The sequence below is a fragment of the Planococcus citri genome, chromosome 3 (genome assembly GCF_950023065.1).
Source record: "Planococcus citri chromosome 3, ihPlaCitr1.1, whole genome shotgun sequence".
Classification (NCBI taxonomy): domain Eukaryota; kingdom Metazoa; phylum Arthropoda; class Insecta; order Hemiptera; family Pseudococcidae; genus Planococcus; species Planococcus citri.
The window spans coordinates 77,361,488-77,376,291 of NC_088679.1; the positions used below are offsets into that span (position 1 = coordinate 77,361,488).

At 33.4% G+C, this 14,804-nt stretch overlaps 1 protein-coding gene across 1 annotated transcript; it reads right to left on the minus strand.

Moving 5' to 3' along the window:
- Window positions 1–4,303: 4,303 nt before the first annotated feature.
- LOC135839404 (endothelin-converting enzyme homolog) lies at window positions 4,304–14,804 on the minus strand. The gene is made up of 19 exons (XM_065355417.1): window positions 14,660–14,804; window positions 14,399–14,507; window positions 13,320–13,403; window positions 12,619–12,777; window positions 12,435–12,518; window positions 12,072–12,330; window positions 11,722–11,911; window positions 8,705–8,824; window positions 8,460–8,619; window positions 8,291–8,387; window positions 8,017–8,119; window positions 7,516–7,692; window positions 6,956–7,062; window positions 6,819–6,877; window positions 6,664–6,712; window positions 6,514–6,581; window positions 6,279–6,415; window positions 6,035–6,199; window positions 4,304–5,932 (listed from the first exon to the last, which is right to left on the minus strand). The coding sequence occupies exons 2-19, from the start codon at window positions 14,475–14,477 to the stop codon at window positions 5,756–5,758; spliced, it is 2,274 nt and encodes a 757-aa protein (XP_065211489.1). The 5' UTR covers window positions 14,478–14,507; window positions 14,660–14,804; the 3' UTR covers window positions 4,304–5,755.

A 14,804-nucleotide genomic window follows, 5' to 3' on the forward strand; every position in this document is an offset into this window, starting at 1 on the left:
AAAGCCAAGTGGATTAGTTACGAATTACGATAAATGTGGTACATATAAGTTTGTTGAAAATGTTATTAAACTTGTCGCTTACCGTGTCCATAGAGAGTGCCATAGTCATCGTCATCGTCATCTAAGTTGATTGAATAAAAGTTGGGCAAAAAAATTATTACATACTTCAAATGTTTCGTCTGTGCTTTATTTTTTTCAAGACAAAACTGTCTGTTATATACCTACCTGATTCTGAAACCAGTTTGATGTTCATTTTTCCAGATTCGACCGAATGTTCTCGGCCTGAAAAATTTATTTTGTAAAAAGGTTTAGGAAAATGTAATTAAAAACAAAAAGTAACTCGTTTTAATTTAGGTAGGCAATACCCAAGATGAGGCTCAGAATGAGAGCGTAGAAAGAGAATAATTTGGCCATTTCGTTGACTCGTGATCTAGATCTAAAATGAAACAGTATTTGATGATGTATTACCAAAAAAAAAATGTTTGTATGTACTTACGCATTTTGTGTGTATAGGTATTTAACTTACCTACGTGTAACTTCAGTCTACAAGATTTTGATAAAGTTGATCGGGTATCGACGCTAGATTTCAGTACTTCAATATCCTTTATGAAGAAGAAAAAAATAATGCTTGCGTGTAGTTTCAAAGAGAGTAGCTACGAGTACATACAACTTCAACGTGCTGCTGTCTCATCTTATAAGACAATTTCTTGTAACGTATCTGTTTTACAGCTGGTGTTACTACGTATATATGCAATTATGCACCTATTCTTCAAAATTACATAGGTATGTATGTGCGATAGTTAACTTTTGATCTTGAAGAAAGTCATTCGTTAGGTACCTATTATCTCAAGTTCGTTAGTATTAGGCGCGTCAAAAAACCGAGTACCTACCTATTGATATTTTTCACGTTAGTTTTCATTTTCGTTTGCCTTTTACATGTAGACCGATTTGTTATTTGATTCATCATTCTGATCAGGGAATCATTTGAAGTGTCTATGGCATGGCATGGAATTTGGATTTTTGGAAAAAACAGTTTATGAAACCAATTCAATAAAAGTTTTGTAACAGTGAGAGTGGGAGGGACTGATAGAAGAAGGGATTATGATAATTTTCTCCTAAGGTGGTTTTCTGAGAAACATTCCATTGAAAAGGAACATTTTCCAAATAAATACCTGGCTAGCTCTAGAATAGGCAATCCTTTCTACCTCAATGTACACAGTGAGAAGTTACTATACTATAAATGTGACGCGGCCAGCGATACCATACCATATGTCGGCAAAAATTTTTTTCGTTTTATTGTGGTTTCTGGTAGTGTTTTTCTTCCTCTTTTCAATGGTGCAAACAGATTTTCAAAATATTAAAATCTGACAAATTTTCAAAATTTCAAAGTTGCGTATTTTTTGAAATTCAAAAACCAAAATTCTGAGAAAAACGTGTTTGAAAGTTTGGGTTATTTTTGTAACATTTTTAAATTTTTTTTTTTTTTTCGATTTTCTTCATCTTTTAATGGTTTTACATCATAATATTTTTTTTTTTTGACATTTTTTTATGAAAAGCACTTTTGTAAAACCGGTTTTTCACCACTAAAACGACGTGTTTGAGATCGGTGGGTACACCCATTCCAAAGTATAGGCTTCATAGTATATGAATCGACAAAAAATTTTTTTTTGATATTTTCTGACTTTTTCCATGAAAACGCGATTATCTCAAAAAAAAGTTTTCCGACATATGGTATGGTATCGCTGGCCGCGTCACAAATAAAGAAAGCCTTCTTGTACCAATTACTTATGGTTTTTATTTACAGATGTTAGTGTAAAACAAGTAATTGAGCAGATTATACCAACTAATTACAAGTAAACTTATAATTAATCTGTGTGTGAGATAGGTACTGATATATAAAATTACCTATCTTCTAACTCTGTGAGTAGGTGACTTAAAATACACATGGGCACAGCCCAAGAATTAACAATTAGCGAGTATAATAGGAAAGAATGCGATGTAGTTGCATCCTTTCTATATCAAATGCTGAGGTGATTAACACATCGTCACCTAGCATTCGTTATAATAGGTTAATTATAAGCAAGGTAAACAATACACAAGTGTATGATTCGTGACATAAAATATAGCAAAGTACTCAGATGACATTTATGACGTCATCTCAATAATTACTAAAAGGGCACTATGTAAGGGCGAACGCAACCCCGGTAAAATAATTAAACGATTACCTTAGATAAGTAAGTAAGCATTATAACTGTACACTTTACCTGCCTCACCTGTGCTGACCCCAAATATTAGTCGCATCGGCAGGATGCGTCGAAGACCCATTTTTGTAGAGACAAAGGCTCAAGTGTCAGGAGTAACCTGGCCAGTGACAGTGACTAAAAAAGTACCGCAAACTTACACAGGATTTAACGAAGTAAGCGTTATAGAAAAGAAATCAAAAAGAACTATCCAAAGTCTCCAAAGATAGGTATATCGCGAATCGCAAGCTGTATCAGCCTTGTACATATTTACCGAGAGCGACATTGATCTGGAGAGCTCGAGTGTCCTGGACCAAGTGATTTTTCTAGCATCACGATCCTAGCAGTGAGGCTCGGATCGCGAGTACATTACGTAGCTTATGGCTCCTCCCACAGGATTTATTACCATAAGCCACACTCATGAAAAGATTATATGAATAACTACATAGGCGAGCAGGGCATATCCGCTCATCACAGTTTCATTTGCTCCGACTAAGTTTTGAATTTCTGACTTTTTGAAATTTTTCACGTTTTTTCAAATATTTTGTGAAAAAACTTTTTTCAATTTTTTTTTGCAACTTCACCATAAAATTTTTAACCTATTCGCAATTAAAAAATATCCGGTAAGCCCCGTCCGTCCCTAATTTTACAAAATGGGTAATTCTCAAAAAAAGTTTAAATTTCAGTACTAAAATTTTTCAAAAATGAAAACCTTTTTTTGAATTTTTTTCAAAATGGACTTGATTCTAGGCATACCCAGGACCCCTAAAATGACTTCAGGCCCAAGTCATCTTCAATAGGGGCGGGGGGAGAGGCTTCAAAAAAATCGGTTTCACATGTTGAAAAAAAAGGCTATTCACTACTTTTGGGTAGATATAGGTATAACTGTAGCAGTTATTAGTAGCTTTAGCTCACAAAAAGGCCATTGAGTAGGTACTAGGTACATTTTAATGGGAGTATTCAAACATGATAAGGTAGGTACTTTCCTTCGCCGTGGACAAAAAATCACGATAGCCACGATGAAATACCAAACTGTACCATCCACGACGTAAGAAAAAAAGAACTAAAATTTGTTTCACTAGTAATAGAATCAATAATTTTTCAATTTTCAAAGTTGTGGTCATCAAATACTTACCATTTGAATATTTTCTTTTTTTCAAGAAAAAAAAATGTCTATGATGCATTCTCTGATTTAAACTATGTAATCATTACATCAAAATTAGGTAACTTGAAAATTACTGTACTGTGCAGTAACCATTGCATCAATTTCAGGACTGAATAATGCATTTTGAAAATCATTTCTTTCAGTGTAGCTGAAGGATGTAGGAATAAAGTTGTTTTATCATTTTTGCCCCAAAATGTACAGGAAACCCAAAAGATGAGAAATTGCTAAAATTTTGAATTTTGCCCTTGGAATTACCCCACTTTACCTTATGTGTAATTTGCTATCAAGTATACTCTGCTTTCAAAACTCTTTCTTTTCTGATGAACTCTTATGACCAGGTAATTGGGAACCTCATGAGCCATCCGCCTTAGAATTGAACGAAACCACGGTTTTTGGAAAGTGTGTGATAGACTGAATCTCTCATAACCAAAATTTCCGTTATTCGAATTGATTTTTCAATTTTTAACGAACTTTTGAAAACTCAAAATTGATCATTTTTCGCGATTCAAGTATACTTACTTTTTTTTGAAATAAAAAAAATCCGTATTGTTTATTTATTAAAACTGATATAATAACAAGTACCTAGTCCCGTGAACTAATATCATCTGTCTCGAACCAATAGTCACTGTATCCGGCCATTTTGGAAATTTTGAATCGCTGGAGACTTCGAAAGAAAGCAAAAATGGTTGAAATAACATTGAAAAAAACTGACTAGGTACCATTTTAGGTGATAATTGGATTCTTTATCGAGTGTTTTTTTCTCCATAATTCCTCTTCATTATGACTTTATGTTTCAATTTGTTTACCAACCTCGAATTCCCTCCTCCCCCTTATTTTCTCTATTCCTTGTGAATTCTGTCTTCCTTAAGAGACTAAATTTTAAAAAAACATTCGAAGAAACATTTATATAAACATTTACTTTCTATTACTGATAGGTAGTCTATGAGTGAACAAAAATAGGTGAGTAGGTACCCTAAGTACATACACAAGTATGAACCGAATATTGTGAAAATTGTGACGTAACGTAGTCGCTCCGGTAATCGGATACTGCAAAAAGTGTACCCAATGATCGGCATACTTCTAATTTGGAAAATAAAATTTGTTGCATCAGCCACAGCATTGTGAGGAATATTGTAACTGAATCTACAACCTTTTTTTCATCAAATAAAACAAGCATGGATGATCCAGGATATGGGCAAGTCTTTCAAAATTACACTTTTTAATGGCTAGTGATGAAATATGATTTTGCTATGTGATTTCATGAGATTAGAAAATTTGATGCCCGCGCATTTTGAAGTTTTTAATTGGAAGTAAATTCATTTTCTAGCTGGAACTATGTTTTTACCTAATTATCATACCTTTCTCGACATATTTTACACTTGACGTATCATCATTAACACTTCATTTATTATTAATAATCGAAAAATGAAAAGCCGATTACTAGTACTTGAAACGAAATGCTTGGCCCAATGATCGGAATACTGCCGATTATTGGAGCATTGTTTTCATAATAGAAATTCATTTAATCGGAGTTAATTAAATGTTTTTCCAATGCTGTAAATTTAAAATGATTTGTATTTATGAGATGAAATAGTATACCAGTGATCGGCACAAATTTACTCAACACTTACAATAATAAAGTTGATTAAATTTTTGCCGATGACTGGTACGCCGATTACTGGAACAGTAGTTTACATTGAAATTTGAAAAAAATGAAAAAAAAACTGCCTTCACAAGCCACTTCCAAAGAGTGGATTTTGTACAATAAAAAAAAAGAAGAATCAAAATTTTAAAAGCTCAAGAAATTGAAAACAATAACAGGACAGAATTGAGGCTAAAAAAAAAACACGGAAATAAAAAAAAAGATTAAAAAAAAAGGTGCTAATAAGCTGGAAGCAAAGAAGAAAAAATTAGAGGAAAACCTCAAATCGAAAGAAAATGTTGAACAAACAAAAAAAGCTAAAAAGGACACTCAGCTAATATCCCCCAGAAGTCTCAAAAGTTGCTCAAAAACTTCTTGAACATAAAATTCCCATGTCCGATTACTGGAGCAATTTTGCCGATCATAGGAACATTTTTGTCGATTATAGGTACAAGCACAATTTTTAGAAATGGAAAATAAAAATTCAATTATTCAATAGTTATTATCACAAAAACGTATTGGAATTTTTTTTTAGGAAACAGAAATGGTTACTCTACACAAAAAAAAATTCAAATTGTTAAAATATATTGTTCATTCTACATAATCTGCTGCCAAAGTCTGATTTTTACATTTCAAAGATTGCACTATGCCGATTATTGGGGCGACTACGTTATTACTGCTGCCTTTATTCTCGATCAATTCGGAAAATCACCAAAGAGAACATTTTTCGGCTGTTGGGTTCATTCTACTACCGTTTGAGCATTTCCAAATCTCGGCGAACTCTTTGGAATTTTTTAGAACTCCGTTTACGCGAACTCCTTTAGGGCTATGTTCATTCAATAGACTCAACTTCGCAGACGATTCCGTTGGATTTTCACACCACAACTGTTGAATAAGTTCACAAAGTTTAGTGCATTAATTAAGTAAGTACATATTAGACGCACAGGGTATTATGAATTTTTAAAAACTATGGTCATTATTACGTACATTGGCGAATGAAAGTGTGAAGAGTTGTTCGTGACTAAAACTTTCAAACTGAGGAAGCTTCAATTCTTCTCCAAATTCAGATACAGTTTTTCTGTAAGCGAAGAGTGATTGTTTGAATCCGCCACTATCCGAGATATCTTCTCCTACTGTTACTTTACTGTCACCCTGGTGAAAATTTATATTAAATTAGTTGGATACGTACTTTCATTACCTAATGTAAGAATTTTTTAATCCGGCTTCTTACCCGCTGTACAATTCTTTCAAAGTCCATACTGTAATTGGCATAAGCATTTACGAAGCATTCAGCTTTCTTTTCAAATGAATTCAATGTGTCGGCTTGCCACCAGTCTTCTAGATTTCCTATCTCGTTGAAACGTCTTCCTGAAGTTATCAAATGTTATAGTTATTACGTATGGATTTAGAAATAAAGTATTGGTACGATTTGCATTTTTCAAAAAGAAATTTCGTCTTGATCTAACCTTTATTGTCAAACGCATGAGTCAATTCGTGACCTACAATTGTACCTATTCCTCCATAATCCAAGGCTCTAGATAAAATTCACAAAAATTATTGTACAACCGTGATTTCGAAAGGTTCTCTCGCCTATTCGCATAATTGTTTTTACTCACCGTAAACTCTGAGTGTAAATTGACGATCCTAGTATACCAGCTGGGATAGCTGAGGAACAAATTGATCGTATATTATTTTTAATTTTTTAATATGAGACATTGTATGTACCTTACCTAATTTTATAGCTACTTTGTGCATTCGCATAGGTACTTACTAATGGCGTTGTCTTGAGGATTGTATGCAGCGTTAACAATGGTGGGTTTCATAATCCAACTATAAAAATTTGAAATTGTCGAATCAATATTTTTAGTTGACAAAAATGCTAGATGTGTGATAAAATTTCGTATTTACTCGTCTTCGTTTATGTCATTAATTCGATTCAATTTGCTCAACGTTTTGTTGACTTGGGCTTGAATTTTTCCAATCATCGTATCGTAGAAATTTTCGGATATGTTCACCTAGAATTTAATGTAAAATTGTACGATTTTCTGCTTATCACGTGCTGGGAAAAAAGAAGGTTTCGTTCGATGAGGAGATCAAATGCGATTTTACGACTTGATTCGTGATTTAAAACTCGTAGAAAATATTTAAGACAAAATCAACTGAAGGCTTATATTTTTTTGGAATCTGATGAAATCCAGTAGGGAAGATCTTCATTCAATTATTAGATTTTTACTAGGATTAATATTCACGAATGATAAGATACGAGTATCTACTACAATCTGTTTCCTTTGGGAGGAAAAGTGAGCCCTTAGACCTCGAGAATGAGGAGCCGATAGGTCTTCAAATGATGGAACCTCAGCTCATTTGTTTCTAGGTGTTATGCCCCAGATTACGATTCAGTTGTAAAATCGCTTCAACTTCCTGATCAGGCAAAAAGTTTTCTATTATGAGACTGTATTTATACCTACATTTTTGTATAAATCATCCAGTTTGTTTTTTCCCTTGATTTCACTAGGATATACAATATAAGACTTCATCGACTGTAATTTCTTCAATGCCTTTTGCCTTGTTGTTTCATCCAACCAAGATGCTTCCTGTATAATTTGTTGTAAACTGTCTCGAATATGATTGTGCATTCGGAGAATCTGTAAACATCGAAATACATTCAATTTCAGCATTTTTAGACGTCCCAAAAAGGTTTGGAATCGAATAGTGTGGCGACTGTGTTTGAAAATTCAGTTTTGATTTTTTTCAAAATCTTCTCGTCAGCTTTCTTTGCTTAAGCGTTCAAAATTTCAATTCCATCTCTTTTCGATGCTGAAAAATTTTTTGAAAATGGGTTTACATTTGCCAAATTTGAAAGAAGTGCGGATTTGATCATAACTTGGCATTATTAGAGACTCTTTTATGAAACTGTACCTACATTTTAAATGTTTTGAAATATGTACATAGGTATGTCAAGTTCTTACGTTTGTCTTGGCTTTAGTGTATCTTTCGTTTGTGGCATATGCGTAACTAACAGCCATACCAAATGACAACCGGGTTATCTCAGCACAACGTTTTTCGATGTTTCTAAAGAATAAAATGCAAATGTCAATATAGATATTAGTTACGTAGATACGTATCTAATTAGGTTAATATACTGTCAATTATTTCGTTATCGAGTTGAGAAAGTTTACCTCTAAAAGGTGAATACTGAATACCTAAAGGTTTTGTTTTCGACCAAAAAATCCAATTACTTACCCTTCTTCAAGATGATGTAATCGAACTTTTTTATCAAAAATATTGTAGTCAACATAGGGTAAAAGGTTGTAGACAACTTCCCACCAGATTCCAAGCTCTGTAAAATTTTTTTTTAAAGAAAATGACGTAACTGCGCGTAATTCTTAATCACTATAGCTTTTGAACATACCAAGTAATTTCAAATTTTTAGTTTCGTGTATAAATCTTATTATTTCTTTGATGGAATCGAAACTGGCGATGGCAATTTGAACTCTGGTCGGGTCACTGAGATCCAATGTTACGTTATCTAAGCCAGTATAAGTTTCCTCTATGTATCTTGTCCAATTTAACTGCAATGGTGAAAATATTTTTCTCGAGGTCAGGTTCGCAGTTTTTTTTGTTGTTGATTGTCAATAAATATGGCGATCGAATTACCTTATTGGGAATCGTTGTACGCACTTCAGTTGCAATGCTGTCAGTTAGGTCCTGCAGTTGTTTCAAGGAGTATATGACTATCGGCGTGGAATTTTGTGCAGGAGTCGGTTTCTTGGTGATCTGAAAATTTTAATCGTTTTTCAAAGGTCAATAAAAATGTCTGTTTAAAAATTCCTCTTTGTAAAAAACAGTTTTCGTTCTTGAAAAAATTAAAAATCATTTAAAAACGACTAGGTGTAAATGTAAAATCGTATCAACTTTTTTCAAAAATTGTCCGAAAGTCTTGTTTGTTTGCCAAAAATGCTACCTCTTTTGCAATTGAAAGTCTTACTTTTTAACCTTAGGTTGCCAAAAATTGCGAAGAAAACATCTCAGTTTTCGAAAAAAAATGTGAAAAAATGAAATTGTAAAGTTGAAATTTTTTTTCAAATTATCCAAAAGTCTCGCTTGGGTAAGTATTTGCCCAAAATTTCCAAAAAGTCATTTGATGAAATTGTGAAATTGCTTTTTGGTAAAAAATTGTGAAAACTTCTTGTTTTTGAACACAATTTCCAATAGTAAGTACTTACAAGGGAACCTCTTGAGGTGTCACACTCCGATTTGAACGGAACCGCGATTTTTGGAAAGAGCACAGTCTAAAACCCCTAAAATCAAATTTTCAGCTGCCCAAGTTCGTTTTTAGATTTTTGGCGAATTTTGAAAAATTCAAAATTGACCATGTTTTTGGCGATTTATGTGTGAGGTAGCATATGCCTTGCAACACCTTAGGCGTTGCCACATATCATATATCTGTCCGCGTCTATGTGTATAATTACTCCCTACTCGTAAGCCCTACTCATGATGGGAGTGACTCGATCATCCGAGCTTAGCATCAAGCATCGGAGATCGAGCAGCTCTCATCACTTCTTAGGGAATCGTAGGTGCCGAAACACCTACCTCTATTTAGTCACTCTCGTTAAGGTGCAATTCAGCGCATATACTGTATTGCCGACCAAACTTAGCTAATTCGCGGAAAGCCTCAACGATTCTGATATTCTTGTGCGTATTATTTAGAATTTGATCAGTAATTCCTTCATAAAGGGAATTATGCAGTATTTCTATTTATCGGTTTAATTAAAATAATACAACCCACGGGCTTTACAATAAAGATTCGTCGCGAACGCGTCAACTTTATCATCATTGTGTCGTAAGTACAATTACCAATTATTGTTAACTTACGAATAATATGTACAGTCTCGTATTTATACTTTAAGGTACGATTAATTAAATGTATCGTTAATTGTGCGTAAATGTAAGGTGTGTGTTTTAATTATATCAAAATACACGGAGTCTAGTCATAGGTGTTGTTGTCGTCTTAATTTATTTATTCATCTCCGAGCGCCATAAATAAGTTAATTCTGGTATCTGCGTCTATAGCTAGCTTTGGTACCCATTTGGCCCTTATGGTCAAATGGGCCTAATTCTGTAAGTGTTATAGGTAATTAATAGTCCGAAAGCTATCCAGGTATAACAGGAGAGGTTGGATTAAAGCCCCAATCTTACAATAGGTCTATTCTTTTACATTGGCACCTTCAAGTCGAATTTATTCCCTTAAGGTGTTGATGTATTTTATTTATACCTATACCTATTTATTACGATATAACCCTTTACATATGCTTTTTTTTATAAAAAAGTACGTACTTGGTCAATAAAAATGGTCAAAATAAGTCACAAAACTAATAGGTAATTATTAATTACCCTAATACAAATTTCACCATTTCTGCAGCCTCCAGCGCAATTTTTCAATTTCTCCAGAATTTTGGGTTTGCTCCAGAACGGCAGGAAATTGTGAAATTTTGATTTGGGAGAGTTAATTACGGACAAAATACAGCGATTCGCGCAAATTTCAAAAATTTCCTCACAAACGGTTATCTTTTGATTTTTTGGATTTTTTAAATTTGAAAAAAGCTGGTCAAAAATCCACCTTGAGGTGTCACTCTGAAAATCGTCTCAAATGTAAATGAACTCGTTAAACAGGTCGAGTATTATACAAAACTCGATTTTTAGCTGTCCAACTGCATATTCACGCCTTCTGGAGCAAATTCAAAATTCTGGAGAAATTGAAAAATCGCGCTGGAGGCTCCAGAATGGCTGGAAATTGTGAAATTTGGAATTAGGGGGTTAGTTTTGGACAAAATACAGCGATTCGCGTGAATTTCAAAAATTTCCACACAAACGGGAAACTTTTGATTTTTTAATTTTGAAGAAAGCTGGTCAAAAAGCCACTTTTGAGGTGTCACTCCGAAAATCGGCTCAAATGTAGATAAACTCGTTGAACATGTCGAGTATACAACTCGATTTTTAGCTGCCTAACTGCATATTCACGCTGTCAAGAGCAAATTCAAAATTCTGGAGAAATTGAAAAATAGCGCTGGATGCTCCAGAATGGCTGGAAATGGTGAAATTTGGATTTGGGTAATTAATATTAGTTTTGGGACTTATTTTGACCATTTTTATTGATCAAGTACGTACTTTTTAAAAAAGCATAAATCGCCAAAAACAGTCAATTTTGAATTTTTCAAAATTCGCCAAAAATCTAAAAATGAACTTGGGCAGCTGAAAATTTGGTTTTAGGGGTTTTAGACTATTCTCTTTCCAAAAATTGCGGCCCCGTTCAAATCGGAGTGTGACACCTCAAGAGGTTCCCTTGTTAGGTTTTTTTTTTGCAAAAAATTCCAAAATCTTCCCTTTTTATCAAAAATTATCCTGAAGTCTCGCTCGCTTGCCAGAAAACCATTCCTTTTTTTTTTGGTCTTAAATTGTTAAAATCCTTACTTTGTTGCCAAAAGTTGTCAAACATTTTCAAAATACTTTTAAACCTCTACTTTTTCATGTTTAAAACCGAAACATGCAATTGGATACTTCTTCAGGCTTTTTTGACTTCTGAAGTTCCTTATTTTGGGAAACATTGAATACAAGCCTCGACGACATCTTCATACTTATTATTGAATTTTTATTATTCAGTTTAAATTAGGTACCTGATAGATTCCATTTATTTGCGTTAGCATATTTTCAATCGTTTTATTCCTTTCATTTTCCTTTGTAACTGAAGTCCATTCATTGCAAGAAGTTGAATTGATGCCTTCGCACATTCTACCTATCACTTCAATCATGAATTGGCGTTGATCTGATTGTGCTGAAACTTCTCGTTTCGATCTACCTGATGTTCTGGAATTAATAAGTGAACTCGTTATCATAATTATGTTGATGCTTCGTTTCGAATACCGAGACTTATTACGTATAAGATCAGATATCTAATCTACTAGATATATATGTACATATTATTTGCTTGGATACTTATGAGCTATAGCTAATAATACAAACTTACCTTATCAGAGGCATCATAGTAGGATCAAGTTCCGCTGTCTGTGCTTTTTTCCTCAATGCAATCATATTCAGTGATCGATTATAAGGATTTAGGTCTGTTGTAAGGTCAAAATACACTTTGATTCCGGCCAATTTGGATGCTCTGGCTAATGCTGTCGCGTAATAAAAGTTTTTATTCTCATTAACCGGGGAAGGAAGTAAGGGTAACCCAATCTTCTGTAGAATTGCTCTGATTGGCTCTAGACTTTTACTGTAAGCATCTAGAAATAACACGGCGAATTTTGTTATTATTTACTATCTTATTTACCTATTCAGCGATGTGATACCTATCTATTTTAATGATCTTTGCTATTCAAATACATACTTGGGTTTAAACATAAGGCATACAACTCCCTTGCTTTGTGAACGGCTTCAGGTTCGTCTTCAGTATTATTCTTTTTGAGAAAATCTAGAAATCACGTTTCAAAACACGATGAAAAAGCATATTACTGAAAAATTCTCTTTTAAAACACGTTTAATAAAGATATGGCCTGAATGGTGATACATACCGTGAAGTTCTGCTTCATTTTCAGTCATTCGCAACGTGAAGGTACTTCCGGGGTTATCGTCTGAATTATTATGATTTTTTGGCCAGTTTCCGCAAGCGTATTGGTAGAAATCATCGCAAGGATTTGCTTCGAAGTCGATCGATTTCATCAAATTCTGTGCTGTAGTTATGTAAAAAAAAAATTGTTAGGTACTTTTTATAGGTAAGCAAGGTAAAAATCAATGCTTTTTGGGCGTTTTGGCAAAAGAGTACAAATTTAGCCATTTCGGTGAAAATTACGGTCATTTGACGTTTTATCAAAAAACTACTGCTTTGGAATTTTGACGAAAATACATTACAACTTTTCGTCAATTCGACAAAAACTGACACTCTGATAATTTTCTCAAAAAAAAAAAAAAAAACTAGAATTTTTTGATAATTCTCCCAAAAATGGACATTTCTGACAACGGTGGCAAAAATAGACAATTCTTGATTATTTGGCTAAAAATTAGCGCTTTTTAACCTCTCTCTCCCCAAAAAATTAACACTCTTTGACTTGGGAAAATTCAGCAACAAAAAAATGATATCCTTATTTGCAAATTTTTGCAAAAACAATCTCTAAAATTGAAGGAGCTATCAGAATGAGAGTATGGTGTAGGTCCTCTGAGAAGAAGAAAAACGAAAAATGATGCAACAAAGTAAATACTCGTAAAAGATTATTACCAGCGGATAAACATTCCTTCGTTTCGCAAATTTTTTTGACGGCATTCTGAGGTTGAGATCGTGCTATCAAGTACCAGCATAAAACTGAAATAAAGAGTACGTACATATGTAAAATTATAATTCTCGTAATTATTGCTGTCTCCTCATTTATAGTCCGGCATATCATATGGCGTGGGGCATATCTGCACTAGCACATCTCCCCTTTGATCTTTTGGGCCACTTGTGTGGAGAATAATGGAGAACATTTTAAAGCAAACTCTCCAAAAATAGTTGTCCTTACCAATAGAATGGCGGCCATTTTGATCAATAGGTCAGCCGAAATCATAGATTTTACTTTTCAACATGGGACTCCCACAAACATTTTAGAAGCAAATAAAGCTTAATCAAAAGAGCATGTGAAAATGTATCACTAGCCAAAATTTAGATGCTAAAGTAGATACATTTTTATATTTTTGATGAATTTTTAAAAATCACATTTGGGTCAAAAATGAGGAAAAAGTCAAAATTTCGCCAAATTGACCTATAAAGCTGAAATTTGAGGTAATCCCAATTTTCGACCTGTCAAATCGATTGGAAAGGGTTTGAAACTTGACACTTTCACAAAATTTCACCAAATGATGTTGAAAAGCTAGAAATCAATCTGCCCTCTAATTTTAACAAACAAGCTATATCAAGTCGATTGCTAGTGGTTTCAAAATGTTATCGATTTTCTGACATTCAGAAGGGAGGGGAGCGATCAGTGCATTATTATAAAATTTATAACTATGTAGTTCTCGTATGTACCTATCGAACTTTCAAAAATGACTTTCTGATATTATGTTGCCAGATTTTTTCAGATTTGGAATTTTAAACATCAAGTCAACTTGAACAAAAAACTTATTCGTGATTGAAAACTTTCCTTGTAGAGGAGACTTTACTCGCATTTTTTTCTCATTTTTGGCTAAAAATTTGATTTTTTAAAATTCACGAAAAATTTAAAAAATGCAGATATTTCCCTTGTCAAAATTATACCTTGCCGGACTAATAAAGATACTTAAGTAGGTAGCAATTATCTAGGTACTATGTTTAGGTTCACTTACGGGAAACAGATATGATTACAAAAAATATAATTGCCCAGCAAAAGGCGCGTCGGAAACGAGTTGAAGATAATCTGTCCATATTTTGATGAAAATCAATTAGTAGGTAATCCTATATGAATGAATACATCAACATTTTAATATTTTCATTAGATGAGTAGGTAGGTAGTAGGTACTATCATGTTTTTAAAAAATGCCTATCCTGTCAGTCTGTCTAATTATGTATAGTTTTAACATGCGTAAAAGATATTATTAAGTACTTACTAAAGAATGAAAAAAATTGAGAAATTATTACTGAATTCACTAAAACATCACTTTTAATGTTACGTTGAATATCAATACTATTTAGATAAACACGAATACCTACTATTGCGGCGTTGAAGAAAGTAATACTTTTAATTTCATTCAC